The sequence below is a fragment of the Myxine glutinosa genome, chromosome 12, assembly GCF_964187855.1.
Source record: "Myxine glutinosa chromosome 12, kmMyxGlut1.1, whole genome shotgun sequence".
Lineage (NCBI taxonomy): Eukaryota > Metazoa > Chordata > Myxini > Myxiniformes > Myxinidae > Myxine > Myxine glutinosa.
Genome location: NC_136272.1, coordinates 88,548,333 through 88,569,243, shown reverse-complemented (window position 1 = coordinate 88,569,243; position 20,911 = coordinate 88,548,333). Strand labels below are relative to the sequence as shown.

The window sequence follows — 20,911 nt, the reverse complement described above, 5'->3', positions numbered from 1 at the left end:
ATCCATACTTTCTGCAATCAACACCAGATCATCTGCATACAACAACTCCCACGGAAAACCCTCCTTTACGTTCTGAGCCAGCACCTCCATCACAGCTACAAATAGTAGTGGACTTAGTACCAACCCCTGATGCACTCCCACCTTCACCTCAAACTCACCACTGTTCCCGTCCTTCGTCCTTACAGCTGTGCGCGCTCTTTTGTACATTGCCATCACTACTCTGATCAACCATTCCTCCACTCCTCACTTCCTCAATGCCCATGTCACTACTTCACGTCGAATCCTATCGAATGCTTTCTCCAGATCAACAAACCCAAGAAACAACCTCTTCCTCTTCTCCATATACTTCTCCTGCAACTGCCTCACAATAAAAAGCGCGTCTGTCGTTCCTCTTCCTGGCATAAATCCAAACTGCATTTCGTCAATCTTCACTTTCTTCCTTATCCTCCTCTCCAACACCCTTTCCAATACCTTCATTCCATGCTCCAATAACTTTATCGCTCGATAAAGTCCAGAGGGTCACCTTTCCCCTTGTATCGAGGGACGAGGGTACTCAGTTCCCAATCCACTGGAATGCGGCCTTCTTTCACCGCCAGATTACAGATCTCTGTCATTCTCTTCACACCCCAACTTCCTGCTGCCTTCAACATATCGCCCACAACTCCCGTCGGCCCTCCCGCTTTTCTACTCTTCATTGCTTTTATCGCTTCCTCAACTTTCTTCTCGGTTATCTTCTCTGCCGGTCCTAAAACTGGGTTACTCTCTATGTTTCCATCCCATTCATTCTCTGCATTCAACAGTATTTCCATATATCTCTTCCATCTTCCTTTAATTCCATCTGGGTCCACAACGATTTGTCCCACTTCACGATTTGTCCCGGGGTACACACCGTTACTAGCGTGATTTCACGCTCGTAACGGCAGGTTTAAAGTGCCCGGCAAACAGAACTGAGTCAGTGTAAACACACACACACACAGAACATGGGCAAATAGCCTTGTGAGCATTCATACGTCATATCGAAAGTCACGATTGACAAAGTAGATATAAGGTTAATAAAAGGGAAATAAAATAATAATGCCAGGTTAAGAAAATCAATGGATCAGCTTGTCACCCATTGGTGTCTTTATCAAACATTGGAAAGAGAAAGGAAGACAAATTGGAAGACAAGCAACCTTACTTAGACTTTCAAATCCTTGTCTCTACTATGGTTTAAAAATCTCTCCACTTTTAAACTTCAAAATATTAAAAATAAAAAGTGAAAAGGTAAACCCACCTGCCACATGCATTTGAAAGAATTGAGCTTCACCAGCACTTCTCCAAGTTGATTCAACTGCCAAGTGACAGATAAAGCAGAATGCTAGTTCAAACTCTTCTGGATTCACACATTTGTTAAAGCCTCAATCCACCTGAATGGCTTTTACGTGCAATGACAAAAGTATGTTGTCGACAATCATTTTACATATGGTATGCAAAACAGGTGCCGTAACCTGAAAATATACAACAAAATAATAACAACTAGAGAGCTCATGGAACACGTTACCCTGTGCAGTGTTAAAATATCTACTTCAATTCAAATAAAATAATGATTTTAAACATCGTAAAAAACTATTCCAGAAGTTTAGCATGATTGAACCCTTATACACTACCTTATACACCACCCTATTTAACATGTCTAAGTAGTTCTAAACGGAATGGTTTTGAAAGTGCAAAGAAGGCAATTTGGGTTCGACGTTGTTCAAATATATAATTCAATTTTAATTAAATAAAGATTGTTCATAAGAAAGCATGGAAAGAGCAGAGGGAGCAAGACCATGAAGGAGGCAGTGGAAGACAGAGACCATCGTCCTGTCTGCGATGGCGAGTGATAGAACCTAAGACTCAGCTTCATCACAGGAGATTCCAATAATTTTGAAGGCCTTTGGTTTCCACGGTGTCAAGCTGAACAAAATGTGAGGCAAGGGAGCCAGAACAGAGGGGTCCATTAAGCTGTGGATGAAGGCCTTGTAGGTGTATAGGAGTTCAGGTGTGCCAACAAAGGACTTTGTACGACAGAGGACACCCAGTTGGCAGCTGGCTTTGGAGGCCAACTTTGAAATTCCATTGAGAGTCATACATTGGCTACAAGCCTAGAGGAAATCAGTAATCCATGTGAAGAGTTGGCCTTGGATGTCATAGGCAGAGAGTTTGGAGAGTAAGGCAGGCTGCTAGACTGTATCAAAAGCATGAGATATGTCCAGAGAGATGGCCCTGAACTCATGTCTGACATTGAGGGCCTCCACCCATTGTTGGGAGAGTGGAAGCGGCATGCCCAATGTGGTGAAATTGTACCCAAGTTGCGATCTGGTGCCATACAACTACTGACCACTACGGGGCTACTATAAGATCTTGGCTCCGAAAAGTGAAGGGCACTCCTGAGACATTTATCATGCTTTATCCACGTGTATGCTTAGAATGGTAAGGGGAATCTCATTGCATATCGCTTGCTTATTTGCTTGAATGCCATACTGCTTATATGATTGACGTATATTGATCCTACGATTGCCAATTCTCTTTTAGATATTTCTGGAGTTCGATTCTGATTAAACTCACCTTCCGAGACACTGTTGTAGATCTGATTATTTTACAACACCCAACATGGAGTAACGTGGTTTGAAACCAAATTGGTGATCTGAGTCAAGGTTGTTGGAGTAAAGGAAGGACCAACTGCAATGATGGATCAACTGTGATGATGATGATGATGATGATGATGATGATATCACTTGTGATGATGGATTCCATGACCTTGCTGATTGGAAATAAGCTGAAAGGTCTGTAGTTAAGGGGATCCGTTTTTTTCACCTTTTTAAGTAATGTGGGGATGTTTGCTGACTTCCAAGCAGATGGAACATGACCAAGAGAATATGAAAGGGTAAAAAGGGCACAGAGAAAGAGAGGAAGTGCTAAAGGTATTTTTCTAAAACCCGACCATCTTCGAAAGGCTTTGGTCATCACCCTTTCTGCGGAATCTTTCCTTTCCTTTCCACCATACCAATCGCCATGCTTCCTACTTCTTCCCCACCCACCTCGCAGTGCCTTTCTTTGGTACAGTCTCCCCAGCGGTGTTCCCGACTTATATCAACTTGCACCAATTCAAGTCTTGAATCAATTGTTTAGAACTCATTAAATTTTATTACATTTTTCCCATCTTCTCTCTTTGATTTTTCATGTAGAAGGGCCCCTCATGGTTTTGGCCTTGCCCATCCCCCTGTGGAGCTAACATGAAAAAAAATTCTCACCAGACCATAGGTGAACAGTTTTTGAAGAACTCCAGCCCAGAGATTCGCATCAGAAATAGCATAGTCCAAGCTCAGCTGTGCTACCAACTGCACTGCCTGAAGAACACAAGTACAGGACATGTAAAAACATCTCAATAGTTCAGAATTTCTGCACCTTATAAGAGAACACAGGTGCATGAACAATTTACATTACAGAAACAAATATAATTGGAACCATCAAAACAAGGTGCCTCGCAACGCAAGTCCTGCAAGTCTTTTGATAATGAGCTCACATGTGCAGCGTGCTCAAAATAGAAAGGCATAGTACGCTACAAATTAGAGATCTAAATTATTTGTGACCCAAATTCGTCTTCGGAGTTCAAGACAAAATGGCATTGAAAATCAGCAAAGCTGTAAAAAAAGTGTTCATTTTTGAATGGTAAAAATATTTTTTTGTTTAATCCAAGGCTCATAACACTGGCCAACAAGTCGTTGTCATCAGATACAATTATAGGTAGGCTAGATAGCTCTTGATAACCTGCAAGCCAGAGGTTCAAGTTGAGAATGCTGAATGGCCAACGAATGTTTCTGAAAACAAGCATTCTGAGTATTGCGCTGCAATACATGTCCCCTACCGGCAGTCTGTCGTCCGGAAAACTCTTGGGGAAATTACCAAGGGTTATTTATCCACAGGTTCCGAATCGTTCCCAATCGCTAATTACCTCAGGACGGGCTCACCTGTGATTCGCACTCGGGACTTCGATTTATACACCTTGCAGACAGGTCAGCAGAAGCACGAGAAAATAAGTTTTTGATAAAGAACCTTTCGAGTCGCTAAATATCAGTAATTTATTATATTTTCCGGTTCACGATCAATGATCGATGTGCATATATATGTTGTTCGGCTTGGCTCCGCCCCTCCCGAAAGCGAGCGCTGTGTCGCGCTGTTGACATTCGCGAGACGAGGCTGAGGGCACGCGGTGCGGCTTGAGGAGAACTCCAGAATAAACAAGACATATCCATTTAAAAAATATTTTCGTTTAATTAACGATATCTGCCAAACCACGTGCCCTATCGCAAATTCCAAAAGGACATTTTAGTAGACTGACATGCTGAACAGATCTGTGAAATTTCCCCTCGATTGGATCAAAAATGAGGGAGGAGCTCGGTTTTAAAGGTCTTATACCGACTTAAAGACAGACTTAAAGTCTTACCGACCGACCGACTTAAAGTCGGTCTTCTACCGACTCCTCTCTGGCCTTGCCCCCCCAGCTCTCTCTGGGCTCTGTCCCACAAATATTCCTACAGGTCGCACAAGATCTGCCTGCAACCCTCTTCTGGTTAAACTGCCAAAATCAAGACTCTCTGCTCACCTTCACTCCTTCATTCCTCTTTTCTCCTGCCTCTGGAACAAACTCCCTCACTCTCTTCAATCCCACTCCACCCTCCAGGTCTTTAAAACAGCTGTTCACCACCATCTCTTATCTTCCCCCATCCAAAACCTTGATCTTTTCTATCCCCGCTAATTTCACCCCAATTCCACTTTTTTGAAATACCAACTTCTGTCTTGGAAGTCCTTGGTGTCCTTGTGTTTTATACTTCTCCCACCCCCTTCCCCCAAGCCCTCTCCCTCCCACACATCTCCCTGCTCTTAAATGTTGTGTGCTCTCAAGTGTTTGTGTGCTTCCCCTTCTCTTGTCTTCCGCTCCCTCTTTTTATATATTTTGTTTGTCTGGTTGATTTGTTTGTGAAGTAAATGTCAGCTCTTTCACGAGCCTCGATTCAGTATCCAAAAAAAAAAAAAAAAAAATGCTTAAAAACGTCATAACTCTGAAACCATGTGATGCATGACGTCATGCTCGCTGACTTTTTTTTATTCGTCATGGGTATGCGATCCTGCCTGCAAAGTTTGGCCTCGATCTGTTCAGCCGTTGCAGAGAAAAAGGTTTTTTTTGTGTTTTCACGAAAAACAACATGGCGGCCGAACCACGTGACCTGTGACATCATAATTACCATTAAAATATTCTACAGACCGAGTCCCCCCTACGGTGAAAATTTGATCTCAATCAGTCCAATTATTGCAGAGAAAATCTTTTTTAAAGGAAATTCAAACTTAAAATGGCACTGAGTTAAGGATCATCAGAATTATCAGAATTCCCAAAGTTCAAAGTGCCATAACTTTGTCAAAAATGACCGAAACGTCGTGAAGTTCGAACTTGACCTGTATCCTATCATGAGGAAACCATTTGCCAAGTTTGAAATCTTTAGCGTTAAGCGTTTAGAGAAAAAGTCCGGAAAACTGTTCTTTGCGTGACGGACTGACGGACTGACAGACGGAGGGACGGAGTGCAAACCTATAGTCCCCTCCGGTGTACCCCGGTAGGGGACTAATAATGGGATTCGAATCGCACGCAAGACTCACATGAGGTTCCTGATTGTGATTTTTCCAAAGGCCTTTGATTATTCCTTCTTTGGACGATGATTGAAAGGCCTCAAAAGTGTAGGGAATGTTCAGGGACTCCAGCTTGGACAGGTAAACACAACTCTTCAGATAACACCTTTGGGAAGGCATGGAAAAAGAAGCAGAATTGACTTCAAAGCTTCAAAGCACAAAAATAAAAATAATTTTGGGAGATCAATAAGCCAGATAATCGTGTTTTAAAATCTGACTATTTTCACTTCCATGATGAGAATGAGCTCCACAGCATTAGTCAGCGAGAGAACCCCTGAGAGGCACAGAATCCTTTCTTCAATCATGGACGTCAGGTCATCTTCAAAGACCATGAATTACGCATGCTGCAAGGTCTCTCGACTGATTACAAATGCATTATTTCCAATTTTGGACATTGCCCAGTTGTGAAATCAAGCTATTTGAAGGACATCCTCATCAAATAATTTGGTGAAGGCATCGGATTACACGAATGCAACTTGTCTGCCCCTCCCTTTATTGTTTTACGTGTCTGTTTATGTTTTTTTGTTTTATGTGCTAATATGTGTTTGATGTGCTAGCTCTTAAACGAGCCTCGATCTTGCATACAAAAAAAACAAACAAAAAAACCCTCCATATCTCTTCAAAAGACTTCATGGTTGTGTCACTTTAATCCTAAAGTTTGAAAAACTGCAAGTTCATCTTGCATCTAATTTGACCTTGCCACAAAGTTTCTAGTTCGAATAAGCATCCTTTCAAGGAATAATGCACTTTGGCTCATGGAAAGCAAATGCAACAATGAAGCCCATTGGCATTTCATCATGAGAGATAATCATCTCATTCTCATGGATGAACCTAGCATTACCAAAAATACAAGCTTCTTGTGAAACAGCATCAACATACTAAGCAGAGGGAATTTGCTTCTGTGGATACCTATGGCTTTCAATAGACCAGTTAATGATGGCGGACCGGTAATGATGATGACCGGCGATGACGTCATGCAGCTCCTGGAGATGGAATAGGAAAGGAGTGATGTACAATATCGGGTCGGTTCCACACAGGTCTATATGGTCAAGCCAAACTCTAAATTTAGCCAAAGTGGTTCAAAGGTGTAATCTCGTCAATGACACATTCAGTCCTCAGTTTGATAGAGTACATCACTCCAAAATTGGTACCACCTGCTGGTACCGAAAGAGTACACCAGTTTTAGTTATATGTGACCCCACCAATATCAAACCCACAAGCAGACAGCACAGAGGAAAAGCCCATTGCCTGATGAGTTATCTTACCAGCGATCTTAAAGACCATCTCAACTGCTTTGAAACGAGATGATCAGAAGTCTTACAAACAAACAAGATGTGCTTATAGGGGATACTATAAACAGTGGATGTTGTACCACAGCTGCTCCATGGATTTGTGAGTAACTTTCTCGATGGTTTTGGAGTCAGCAATGTGGAGAAGGCAGCGCAAGGCACGAGCTCGCTGACCATAAGTCACGCTCACATCCGAAAATGTCTGCAATTTAACAAAGGAATGGTCAATGAATCCTCAACTCTTTGACACAGATGACACAGAGGCAGCAACCATTCATCACCTTTGCAGATTTTGAATCAAAAAGAGAAAAAACGTTTGTGTACATCTGTAGAACCAAACAATATAGATTTTATCCCTTATGAAGAGCAAAACAGTTAATATTGCCATCCTGATGGATGGATATGTGAGGAAAAAAAAACTACAAGGCATTGAATAGAAAAAAAGAAATACACAATGAACAAAGCAAATCAATAAATATAAAGAGCGAAGACAAAAAAAAACGAAGTAAGACGAATTTGTAACAGCACACAATACAGTACACACATAATGTGTTGAATTATTGATATGACAATGTGAAAAGCAGGAATGTCATTATCACCTTACTCTCAAATAATCAGGTGACATTGAGTGGCACTGTGAAATGGGAAGAAGATTTGATCATAAGTGGATGATTAATCCACAAGCGAAAACCCACACCTTCCACATTCGTTACCATAGGAACTAGCCTGACTTCATTTTCAGAATAAAATGCCCAACTGCTTTGACGCACCAGATCTGCCACGGTGAACAGAAAATGAGCACCGTCATCAGGTGGAAGAGCCTGCAGAAGGTAGATAAGCCTGTACGAAGGATGCGACACAAAAAAAACATCCATTATTTCAAAAGAACATGACTTGTCAAGATGTATGTACACATCCATCTTGCACAGACAACATACCGCGGAGAACTGACAAAACCAAAAGAAGAATCAGTTGATGTTAAACGAACCCGATCATTTCGAGGTTTGTTTCCATCAAAAGAACCTTGACATTTTCAAACAAAACATCTCCTTCGCACCCCTTCATTTTAAACTATCCACCAATTAGCTTAACGCCAAGCTAATTTATATGCATCAACTTCTCATCTCAAAATGGCAAGTAGGAGAAAATTTAACACCACGTATGTTACACAGATCTGGGCTAAAATGTATTTAACTGTTCGAGGGCTATTGGCCAAGATCGTGGCCCGCATCATTGTTCAATGATCTGTATTGTTTGTTGCTATTTAAGTGTTTGTTCCCAAACGATTGTCTCCGATGGATGCCTTATAAACGACAGACATTTTATAGTTTGCCTGAAAAATACCATATTTTAATACTGCATACTTACAATTTCAACACTCAAACAGTTGAAAACAAAACAAACGAACAAGGTTTATCCAAATTTTCTCTTCACTTTTTTTGTTGATTCCAACACCTTTTTTGAGACCTCTACTTTTTTTCTTTTTTTTTGTACACTGAATCGAGGCTTGTGAAAGAGCTGACATTTACTTCACAAACAAATCAACCAGACAAACAAAATATATAAAAATAGGGAGCGGAAGACAAGAGAAGGGGAAGCACACAAACACTTGAGAGCACACAACATTTAAGAGCAGGGAGATGTGTGGGAGGGAGAGGGCTTGGGGGGGAGGAGGCGTGGGAAGGGGGGGGGGGGGTGGGAGAAGTATAAAACACAAGGACACCAAGGACTTCCAGGACAGAAGTTGGTATTTCAAAAAGGTGGAATTGGGGTGAAATTAGCGGGGATAGAAAAGATCAAGGTTTTGGATGGGGGAAGATAAGAGATGGTGGTGAACAGCTGTTTTAAAGACCTGGAGGGTGGAGTGGGATTGAAGAGAGTGAGGGAGTTTGTTCCAGAGGTGGGAGAAAAGAGGAATGAAGGAGTGAAGGTGAGCAGAGAGTCTTGATTTTGGCAGTTTAACCATAAGAGGGTTGCAGGCAGATCTTGTGCGACCTGTAGGAATATTTGCGGGACAGAGCCCAGAGAGAGCTGGGGGGGCAAGGCCAGAGAGGAGTCGGTAGAAGACAGAAAGACCACCAACCTGCCTGCGGTGTGTGAGTGAGAGGCCCTTGGAGTTAGCTTCATCGCAGGAGATTCCAATGATTCTGAATGCTTTCAGAATTCTGGAAATTCTGAATTCTGAATGCTTCTGAATTTCACTTTCCAACACCATCCAACACCATTTTGTTATTTAGTTCACATTTGCACTACACATAATCGATTAATCATTATGACACAAATTCAAAACCTACTCTTCCTTTTTGCAGACACCACCACATTTTCATTCAATACCCAATCCCTCTGCTCGGCAGACAGCAGCTGTGTGTGTGTCTCTGTCTCTCTCTCTGCCTTCTTTTCACTCGCAGAGTTATCCGGTAGCTATAGCGAAAAGCAACGAGTGGTAAACCACATCGCACCCGACTACAGCACTAGACACGTACACCTGCTCTGTGAAAAAAATTAAAAAAACACAAGCACTACTGTGTTTGGAAGAATCACATGGAAAATTAAAAAAAATTCTTCCATCTGGATCTGCATCATCACCAAAATCGAATCACTTAGTCCTCTCGTCATACAACCAACCTGTCCACTTAGTTTCATCCGAATCCATCCATAACCTTTTTAGATATCCTGCTCACAGATAGACAAGACAGAAAAACAGAGACAGACAAAGGGGTAAAAACATAACCTTCCTCCACCTTTGGTGGCAGAGGAAACAATTACATCATAATGCCTTCAAAAGTTTGATTGCAAAACTTTACCTTGCCATGTTCTCTTCTGGAATATCCCAAAGCAGATTCAGACTTGTGATCTGATGAAAACAGAAATGGAAAAACAATTTAGTGTCAGCAAGGTTCACTCATAATTATTAATCTCATCTCAGTTTGCGTGAAGATCAGAAAATAAAAAGACTATAACGTCAATCATTTAAATATGAATTATAATATTTACCCATATGTATAGAAAAGCGAGGAAAGAGAGAGAGAGTTGACAACAACACAACTTAGATTGGAGCTCTATTTACTCAAACAAATAAGATACCTGAACCTCATAAAAGGTTTTCTGTTGGTTTTCAGTGAGTAAAGTCTGCTGCATCATCATTCTTATCTTATCCAAGTTCGTCTCATTGATTTCTGCAATCTCAGTGGCAAGCGCATGGATATCTGGATAGATCACAAAAGCAGAGTTTAATCGATCACCATCACAGCAGCAAACACACAAACTGTTTAGTCACGTGCGGAAAATAAATCGGATACAGAAAAGGCTTGTGGTTCATATCAGCTCTTGACGACGATGATACAACAAACCAATAAACAAAAAGTCTAAATAAACACAATTGATTATGCAATAAACAAAAAGTCTAAAAAAAAAAAAATCTTATAAACTATAATAAACATTCAATCCATGTGATAAGGTCTCAATAGAGCTCTCCTTACTCAAGCAAAAAAACCCCAAAAAACCTCAGATTGGAGGATTGAAAATAATTGAGATTTGTGAATAAAGATCCAAAAACCGTTTTACATTTTATTTTTATAATAAAGGAGCTTTTGGAGATCTTAACACCAATTTGCAGCACAAAATCAGAACGAGAAAACAAATGTTTTAAAAAGAAAGCCACATCAAAATTGAGAAAAATCAGTACCGTAATTTTCCAATTATAATCCGCACTCCCGAAGTGTTGATATTTTTGAAAAATAAACTCGTGTATAAACTGCAGCTATAAAATAAAGACGACCATATCAAATTACAATCTGATACAGTTAATCTACTGGTCACTTAAGCGATGATAAAGCAACTACAGACAATCAAAATTGTCGAAGACATGAAGGCATATTTTGTTGGCAATTATTACATTGTAGCATGGTGGTAGAAGAAAACCAGAACAAATTAACACCACCAGGTGAAGTGTAAGTTGCACTAATATGTTAACCACACTGGATGGTTTAGACTGACGTTCCGCAACGTTTGGGTCGCGAATGATTTTCAATGGGCTGCACGATCGTTTCAGAAATCGCGGGAAAAAAACTTTATCGACGATTTACTTCTCCCGACTGAACAGGACAGAGATCAAACGAACGCCGACACAAACTTTATAGTGTGGACTCTTCTACCGTGCTGTACCGATGTACCGCGATGTACCGCGCGTGCATCCGGTCAGTCAGATCATACGTTTAGTTTCCGACATGCGAATGTCCATTGCTTTTCATTTGAAAGATTGAGCTGTGAGCGTAAGGTACTCGCCATGGCTGGAAAGTATCAGCCTGTGTTCCCGAACTATGGGTTCACCTTGAATATCGATAAGCACAATGTTCATCGACCATAGTGTGTGATATGCCTTGACGTGTTGGCCAACGAGTCCCTCAGGCCCCAAAAGCTGAAACGGCACCTCGAGAAGAAACGTGGGGATCATGTCAACAAGTCGCGGGAGTTTTTTCTCCGGAAAGAACGCGAGATGAACAACAGCAACTCAGTAATGAGTTCGGCTGTTTTTCCATCGAAGGGACTGACCAAAGCCAGCTACCTGGTGGCGGAGAAGATAGCCAAAGAAAAGAAACCGTACACTATTGTGGGTAAGTTTTTTTTCGTAAAAGTATTTCACTGCATCCAACAGATTGAAAGACGACTTGATCGACATCGTGTCCGATGGTACACATGAGACACTGTTCAGGAAGGACACTTTGGTAAAGTTTTGGCTGACAGTGTCTAATGAGTACCCAGAGGTTGCACATCTCGCGGTAAAGTTCCTGATGCCATTCACGACGACGTGGATGTGTGAGGCAGGTTTCTCAACGGTGACATATCTGAAGTTCAAGTATCGAAACAAACTGGAGACAGTGGCCCTGTGCGCCAACCTGAGAATCGCATTGTCGCCGCTTCAAAGCCGAATCGATGATCTCGTAGCCAATATGCAAAGTCAACCATCGCACTGATGTGGATAATCCACATCTACAATGTTGCTAATGGAACATTTGAATTAGGCTTGTAAGTTTCACTTTCGGGTTTAATCAGTGAAAGTTGTTTATTTAATGTTGTTCATGATAACGGAACATTGAACCTGGATATAAGTTCAGATGCATATCGGGTTTTTTCAGTAAAAGTTATTCTTGTTTTGTTTATCAGTTCATGTTACATTTTAAGTTCATCATCTATTCACGATGAAGGTTAAAATAAAGTTCAAATACCTTACGTTGGCGTGTCACTTTAATAATTAAAGTTTTATTCTATTTCACAAAAGATACACCGCCAATGAATGTTGAGAGATTCATCTTCATCATCTTCATCATCATCTTCTTCATTAAATCGTCATCCGGATACATCGTAGGGGCGGATTCATCTCTTCCGAAGCTGCTAACAAGGCAGGGAGTTTACGCCTGATTGGCTGACAATAACATCAAGTGGGCGGTGTCTGTGATGGAAGTCTCTGCTCATTTTCAAGGGGGGCGTGGTCTCTCGCTCTCTCTCCTCATGGTCGTGGAGATCCGTACAAAATAACAACAAAATAAGGACAGTGTTTGTATGATTGTCGCCACTTTGCTATATTGTTCAATTACGAATTGTACTACTGTACAAAGATGATGAACCGAACCCTTGCCAAGATATTAACGTCATAAGCAATCGATATTTCCGTGACGGTTTGTGAGGGGGGGCGGGGAGGGGGAGTTTGATGGGTCACGACTGGATGCCTGGGTTTTTTTATTGGGTCATCGGCTAAAAACGTTGCGGAACGCAGGTTTAGACTAATATAAAAAAAATATGAATAAACTTGTCTCTAATTGGAAAATTACGGTATTCTCACTCTTTCATGAGCCGAGACTTTGTATGCAAAAGTAGTAGTATGTCCATCCCAAATTACTTCAAAATATTGTCGTGTCCCTGGGGTTAAGACTCCAAGAGGACAAATGGCCAAAACGAGCTTTAACTCCGAGGCGTATACCCAACTTGGTGGTAGTGACACGCGCGGGAAGGTTCGAGGTCTTACCTGATAGGGAATACACGTAGGGATTATCCGATCCTCACAGCCAAAGAGACGGGACAGCAAAATCCACAATACAAGGAAAGTAGAATTAAACAAATAATGATTCAATGAAAATAAATGCAAGTAACAATGAAAGGTGAGGTAAACTAAAATTCCTAAATGAGGGACCTTACACTCAAACTCATATACAAACAAGGGGAAAACGAAAATAAAATTAAAATCCCTTTTACAATCGGCCAAACTCAGCTTTGCGTCCCCAATTGGCTGGTAAGGCTGCTGTTCGTCGCCTCGAACCGCCGCGCAGGAATCACACAAAATGTGCGGAATCGTGCATGCAGCCAGCCACTGGCGTGAGGCAAGCAGGCAGGGTCCTCTGTTTCGCTCACGACCCCCTCCTTCTCCGCAGGGTACCACCGTCAACCAACACCTCCTCCTTCCATGTTGCAAAAAGTACCAAAGACCCGACACGTCTCCTCACCAGCGCACCCGAAACCACAGCGTCCACTCGCGACGACAGCCAGAACGAGAGAGAGAGAGAGAGAGAGAGAGAGAAAGAAAGATGGCGAGAGGCATATTTTTGCCTTCTCCTGAATGTTACACGCTCTGGTCACACTCTCTGTCGAATCACCGAGCGCTACTCAATCATGAAGGCCGGGGCGTGGCCTCCCCATTATGATACGTCGGGGGGAAGAGGGAGTGGAGTCTAATTTCTCTTCGGGAATGTTCGGATGACGTCCAAGGCCGTGAAGTGGGGCTTGCATGCTGATCGGCAAATGTGCTGGGTGTTGGTTAGCCCTGGCGGCGTTGTGAGCAAATGAGTCCATTTCAATCATGTCGAATCTCCTCGGGCTCAACTATCCATTTACAGTGCGATCGTTGTAGATATTGTGGCAGCCCTTTGTGATGCAATAACAACGAACGGAAAAGATCACAGGGCAATTACACACTGGGGGTTATCCTTCAGCCCTACCTAATTAGCATAGCTCCACCCCTTGTATGGAGACACATACACGATCTTACCCAGACAGTCGGCATAACTTAATTTACATCGAGGTGGGTTCTTCTTCTTCGCGCAACTCGGAGCATTCTAAACCTACACAATTCTATCTCGACTAAGGCATTTCATCCCTTCCCCAACAACATAATATAATGGTTAGTGACAAGACAGCATACCAATGCAAAGAACCAATAGTGTGGCTTCAGACAATAAGGGTAAGGCATGGTGCTCACACACATCAATACACACATGGAGAATTGGTTTTGAACATTGGTATAGTGAGATCATAAATATCTACAAGTGATTAAAGCAACAGAGGACTTAAAATGTCCAACATTTATATTTTATAGGCCTCTGGTTCAGGTCTTACAAAAAAATGCAGTTGGAGATTAAAATCAGAGGATTCAATGCCAGGACAAGTAGCAATAACTTGATGAACGCCATGATCATGCAAACAAATGTTACTTAAGTACTCATGGATACCTGGGTAGCTATGACCCAAAGGCTGCAGAAGTCGCTGAGTGATGCTGGGGTGTTCGTACAACTTGCAGATGAGTCTGGCAGGTCTGCCAATGAGCTTAACGAGATCCTGGTCATGGAGACTGTGCTGCAAGAGTGCACTCTCTGTGGCTGTGCGCAAACACTCGGTCTTTATCTTCTGCAGTGACGTTTCTGCGTTTTTATGCTCCTCCCCCTTGGGTGGGGGAATGGAAATGGACATGTGTGAAAGCTGAAACAGAATTTGCCCTCAGCTTTCGAATACATGTGCATGCTAACCATTTTACACATTACACATCTTCTTCTTCTTTAATGGCAAGCATTATTCCATCTTTCTCGTAGGGTCAACAGGGGGAAGCTTGGCCTGAGTCTTCTCAAACTGGCTGGGCAGGCCTGACGTTTGACTAGTTAGGGCAGGTATTTGACCATGGTGCCTGCCTACTCCTCGCGAAAGACACCATGGAATCTGTAACGTCCATCAACGAATGCCAGCAAACGGGACACCAGTTTTACGTCCATCTGGTAACATTTGAAACCAACACGAGACTTGGCTGAACTGAGGTAGAAACGAATCATTATTTAATTTATCGATACGAGGCTCGTGCATGAAGAATCCCCAAGTCACTGATCACAGAGAACACCGAATGAGGCCACCCATTGGAATTGATTGGAGAACTAAAAAATAACACTCATTTCCAAAAAACAGACTAACCAAGGAAGGTTTACATCAACACAAAGGAAACTCCAAGCGAGGAAAACTGCGAATGAGTCGTAAAACCCAAAGAAAGCAGCCTTGCATTTGGAGGTGAACAAATATGTCAAAGCAAAGAACACACAAGACAGAAGCCTTTGCACATTCCCACAGCTTGCTGTTACTGAGAAAGGATGGAGATAAAGAAGATTTTAAAAGAAATTAACTTAATTTGAGGCGAAACCCCCCTTTGGGGTAAAACCCCCTTGAAATGGGCAGATCCAGGTGGGAAGCACGACTTACTGTCCTGATGCACTGCACCAAATTTGGTCCGTATCGCTCAGGCAGTTGTGGAGAAGACGTTTTAGTAAAAATGAGGGATTCGGGGAGGGGGCCAGTAGCCCCCTTTCTGAGGGAGATACGGCCATGAGGAGCACAACTTAAGTTTAGGGCATGGTCACGATGCCTCATGGCAAGATTAGTCTGAATCTGTCTGACAGTTTCTGAAAAGATTTCTCAATGACGCACCCAAATTTGGGGAAAAACAACCCTTTAGCCCCTTTTATTGGGGGATGAATCCAGATGGGGGGCACATAGCCCCCCTTCCCCATGAGACCTCCAATAAAAATGGGAAAACCACACTTCCAAGTTGGCCTCGAAAGCCAGTCACAGACTGGGCAACCTCCGTCGTCTGAAGTCCTTCCTTGGCACACCTGAGCTCCTCACAACATACAAAGTTTTCATCCACAGCTTGATGGAATACTGGTCTCCCCTCTGGGCTGGTGCTCCTGCCTCACACCTAGCTCGGATTCACGCTGTTGAAACCAAAGCTTTCAGAATCATTAGTATCTACCGCGATGAAGCTGATTCTGAGGGCCTTTCACTCACTCACCGCAGGCAGGTTTGGTGGTCTTTCTGTCGTCTACCGACTCCTCTGCGGCCTAGCTCCCCCAGCTGTCCCCCAAATATTCCTTCAGGTCGCACAAGATCTGCCAGCAACCCTCTTCTGGTGAAACTGCCAAAATCAAGACACTCTGCTCACCTTCACTCTTTCATCCCCCTTTTCTCCCACCTCTGAAACAATCTCCCTCACTCTCCTCAATCCCACTCCTCCCTCCAGGTCTTTAAAACAGCTGTTAACCACCATTTCTTATCTTCCCCCATCCAAAACCTTTATCTTTTCTATCCCCGTTAATTCACCCCAGAGCGACCTTTTTGAAATACCGACCTCTTTCCTGGAAGTCCTAGCAGTGTGCATTTGTTTGATACCTCTCCCACCCCCCACCCCCATGCCGGCTCCCCCTAAGCCCTCTCCCTCCCACAGGTCTCCCGATGTCTCCTGTTGTCTACTGTTGTCTACTGTTGTTGTGCTTGTGTGCTTCCCTCTCTCTCCTGCATTGCCACACAGGAGAAGGGTAAGACGATCCCCTTAACCACCTTGAACCCCGGAGCAGATCTTTCCTGCTTGGACAGAAAGGTATGAGATGGCATTCCTCTTCCAGAAAAATCCTGTCTCGTCGGTATAAAAGTCCTGCTCTGGCAAAATCCCTTCGCCTTGATTAGTTTCATGAGGAATGGTGGGTGGGCAGTTATCCACAGCATCATGGTCTGCCGATGCTGCTTCCTGAACTAGTTTGACATGATGGAAGCCAAATCGTATTTTGAAGTTCTCAAACTAGCCCTTTCTAGCGTGGAACTTGTGGATAGCCGTGGTTGAACTGGATTATTTGGATACGGGCACCTCGTGGAAACATTGGCAAATGCGCAACGATTTCTCCTGTAACACCGGTCCACTCAAAGGCACTTTTTCCGTGTTTGGTCCTCCATCTAAACATTAAGGGCTTTTTCCATCCTTTCAATACAAGGGTCACAGGACTGGAATGGCACTTTTTTGCTTTGCGGAATTGTTCCCGCAACACTCGCATTAATATTTGATTCAATTTTACGGATGTACTGCACAGTCGATTAATTTATCCCGTAATGGTGGCCCACAGATGCCAACCGATCTAACAACTCATTTTTTTTGCATGTGTTACGTGGTCCTCCCGGTGACTACCTGGTTTCGGTGACCCCCGGACCGTGAGAGGAACTCCGCCAGAAAGATCTATTATTTATGCTCTTTCGTAACGCATAAATCTGAATTCCAACCAATAAGAAACCCCACACCAAGGATCCGGAATAATCAATGATATATTCCCCGAGCAATCAACAACCATCCACAATCAGCAATCAATAGTACAAAGATGTAAACTCATCTATAATAACTCTAAGATGGCCATCTTATACATTCCTCACGTGAGCCCCACTCCCGACTCCCTCCATGGTCAATGTCTCTCTCAATGTCTCCGTACTCCGGGAGTTCGATCTCCGCACGTGGGAGGTTGAATGGACCCTTCCTGACGTTCTTTCACCGGGCACGTCCCGTACTGGGAACAACGGCTGCAGCGCGCACCTCCTGGCCAAGCAAAGCGGGTACAGCAAAGCAGGCAAAGCAACACGCGGCTTGCCCAGCGCGCGCGGCCCAAGGTGCGACCCGTACGCGGCCTTGTAGACGGTGAGGCAAACTGTGCCAGCTGCTTGGTTCCGTGCACGAACCCACGGCGACTTGACGTGTCAAAGGGTAGTTACACGTCCCGGTAACTCCTCTCGCCAGACGGGCTTTTAAACGCCGATTCTGTTACGTTGCTCAATCGATACCGCTCGCGTCCGAGCTAGGCGAGGAAGAAGAAGAATCGTCGCTTCTCCAGGACCTCGTGTCTTTTCTTCTTCCGTTTCCGGTCTCCTTTTTCCCAGAAGGGCTCCTGACCCTTTAATCACAACAACCTTTAATCGAGTCCACATTGATAAGCAAAGACCTGAATAGTAATTCACATACATTCACATAAATATGTAACACTCCCCCCCCTTCAAGAAAGAAAGTTTGAACCCAGCGAAAACTTTCTTTGCCGGCCAACTTGGATAAACAAACCAGATAACTCACACCCCCAAATCATCAGTTCCCCCCAGGCGCAGTTATCACTTAAAAATAAAGCAACAAAATTTCACACCATCCCCAAGATTAATTCCCTCTGGACCAAGCGTCAACCACTTCTAGTTTCTCTTGAATGACGGTTAAGAGGTGGTGACGAAAGCCCCAACGTTAAACCTCTCACTAGCACTTTTTCGGGAGGCCCAGCTGAGTATTCCCTACATGGACGCCTTAAGGAATGTGGAGTTCACGGTTAGTCCGGGAAGGAAAGTTCATTACATGGACGCCTTTAAGAACGTGGAGTTCACGGTTAGTCCGTGCAGGAAAGTTCACTACCTGGACGCCTTTTAAGAACGTGGCGTTCACGGTTAGTCGGTGTAGGAGCCCCGGCTCGGCGGCTCCACCGTATATAGTGCTTCAACTTCTCCAGACTCCTAACAGTTACGGTGGGACCCCTTGTCCCAGCCGTTACCTGACTGGCAGTCTCCTTCTCGGCCAGTGCTCTGACCTTCATTCTTGCGGGAGGTGCCGTAACTCTGGGAGCCTCCATAGTAATATCGGCTGCTGCCAACACCAAAACTACCGCCAAGTGGTCCTCTTCTGTAGACCTCTCGACGCCTACGAAATGCCTTCCCTACTGTTATGGTCCGACCTTCCAAATCCTTACCATTCCAATTCTTCTCTGCCTCCCTGGAGTCTCTTGTGCTTGCAAACGTGGCAAAGCCGAACCCTCTTGACCGTTGCGTTTCCCTGTCTTTTACCACCCGCACTTCCACCAGCGGCCCATATCTGTTGAAGACAGAGGTCAGAACTTCTTCCTCTGTGTTGAAGTTCAGTCCCCCGACAAATAACTTGGAACTTTGGTCGCCATCCCGAGCTGGTGTGGTGTTATTTTCCCTGCTGTGCTCTTTACCAACCCTCGGGTTACCATAAATTTGCCCCCCGGCCAAATCATTCCCGATAATCACAGATACTCCCTCCACAGGAAGCGTGGCTTGTAAACCGACGGTGACCGGTCCTGACACCAAATCGGATTCCAAATGGATGACATGAAGTGGGGCACTAACACAGCCACCGATCCCTTGTAACCGAACACTATCACCAGTTGCGGTACTCTTTGACAATGGCAAAATGCCTTCAAGCATTAAGGATTGATGGGCTCCGGTGTCCCTCAAAACCCTAACCGGTCTTGGGTTAGTCAAGTTTCCCTTGAGTGAGACCAACCCCTCATAAATAAATGGTTGGTAACTCTTCTGTGGGCGATTTCTTACGCTTGCCATCGCATTCGGAGTGGTAATAGTCGGACTCCGCTCTGGGTCTTCCCTTTTCATGAGGTAACAACTGGACATCAAGTGTCCAGGTTTCTTGCAAAAAGCGCAAGTAGGCCCGGAGGAAAAACTCGTGGTCTGCCTCGGGCCCCCCAAAAAATAAGTTTGTCTTGGGCCCGCAGCCCTCTGATTTCGAACAGGTGGGGTATCCGCGTTGTCCCCATAATCCTCTCGAGGCCGCCGCCATGTATTGTCGTTCTCCACACCTGCTGTTCCCCACACCTGCTGTTCCCCACCTCCCCTGCGGAGATCTAGGCGAGGAGTTAGGTTCGTGGACCCCTATCCGGTGTGTTAAGGCATAATCATCTGCCAGGGTGGCTGCGTCCCACAACTTCGGTACTTTCTTTTCCTGCAGGTACACTTTGATGTCCTCGTGGACACACTGTTGAAATTCCTCCACCAGCATCAGGTCACGCAATGCTTCGAAGTCGTTCCCGACTCCTTTTGACTCACACCACCGATCAAACATGTTTTCTTTCACTCTAGCAAACTCCACATGGGTCTCACTCTCCCTCTTCCTGGCATTCCTGAATTTTTGCCGGTAAGCTTCCGGAACCAACTCATAGGCTTTGAGGATGTGCTTCTTCAATACCTCATAATCTGCACATTGGTCCATTGGTAGCGCCGAATAAATCTCTTGAGCTTTTCCCACCAGCACACTTTGCACTAGTATAGTCCAGGCCTCCTCCGGCCAGTTTAACTGTCGAGCCACTTTCTCAAAGTGTGGAAAAAATTTAGCGACTTCCTTTTCACTGAAGGGTGGAACCAACCTCTCATGTCTGCCCACATCCCAGGTGTTCTGGCTAGGTGTCGACCCCGTCAGCAAGGGTGGTCCCTCTCCCCGTTCTCTCATTAACTCCAGCTCCTTGAATTTAATTTCTTGCTGAAGCTCCATGTCACGTTCCTTTAATTCCCTTTCCGCTTTTCTCTCCTCTGCTTCGAGGTCCCTTGCAGCTCTCCTCTCCTCTGCTTTTCTTCCTTCTAACCTTTCCTGGAGTTCTCGTTCCACTCTCCTTTCCTCTGCTTGTTTCTCTTCTCTCCTCTCTTCTGCTTTCCTTTCTTCTTCTGCTCTTTCCTTTTCTGCTTTCCTTTCTTCTTCTGCTAACCTTTCCTGGAGTTCTCGTTCCACTCTCCTTTCCTCTGCTTGTTTCTCTTCTCTCCTCTCTTCTGCTTTCCTTTCCTCTTCTTTTAACCTTTCCTGGAGTTCTCGTTCCACTCTCCTTTCCTCTGCTTGTTTCTCTTCTCTCCACTCTTCTGCTTTCCTTTCTTCTTCTTTGATCCGTTCCTGGCTCCGTAATTGCAACTCCAGTTTCCGGAGCTCAACGTCTTCTGGTTCTTCGGGTAGCCACTGCCAGGCTAACTCGTCCCATGTTCCTAATCCCACCATAGACTGTATCACCGTGGTCTGCAACTCT

General features: G+C 44.1%; 1 protein-coding gene and 1 long non-coding RNA gene across 3 annotated transcripts in view; one reads left to right on the top strand and one right to left on the bottom strand.

Annotated features, from left to right (window-relative positions):
- Nucleotides 1-20,911, bottom strand: part of KNTC1 (kinetochore associated 1) — a 390,864-nt gene that overhangs the window by 37,294 nt on the left and 332,659 nt on the right. Inside the window, exons 50-57 of one of the 2 annotated variants that reach the window (XM_078766073.1) lie at nt 14,495-14,705; nt 10,080-10,201; nt 9,800-9,849; nt 7,766-7,835; nt 7,079-7,197; nt 5,677-5,812; nt 3,276-3,371; nt 1,274-1,330 (exon numbers count right to left, since the gene is read on the bottom strand). In XM_078766073.1, coding sequence (XP_078622199.1) covers nt 1,274-1,330; nt 3,276-3,371; nt 5,677-5,812; nt 7,079-7,197; nt 7,766-7,835; nt 9,800-9,849; nt 10,080-10,201; nt 14,495-14,705 — 861 coding nt within the window. The remainder of the gene's footprint in view (nt 1-1,273; nt 1,331-3,275; nt 3,372-5,676; nt 5,813-7,078; nt 7,198-7,765; nt 7,836-9,799; nt 9,850-10,079; nt 10,202-14,494; nt 14,706-20,911) is intronic. The other variant, XM_078766075.1, reaches the window with a different exon arrangement.
- Nucleotides 2,333-2,598, top strand: LOC137437591 (uncharacterized). The gene is made up of 2 exons (XR_010986556.2): nt 2,333-2,454; nt 2,557-2,598. It is a non-coding gene; the product is annotated as an uncharacterized LOC137437591 (long non-coding RNA).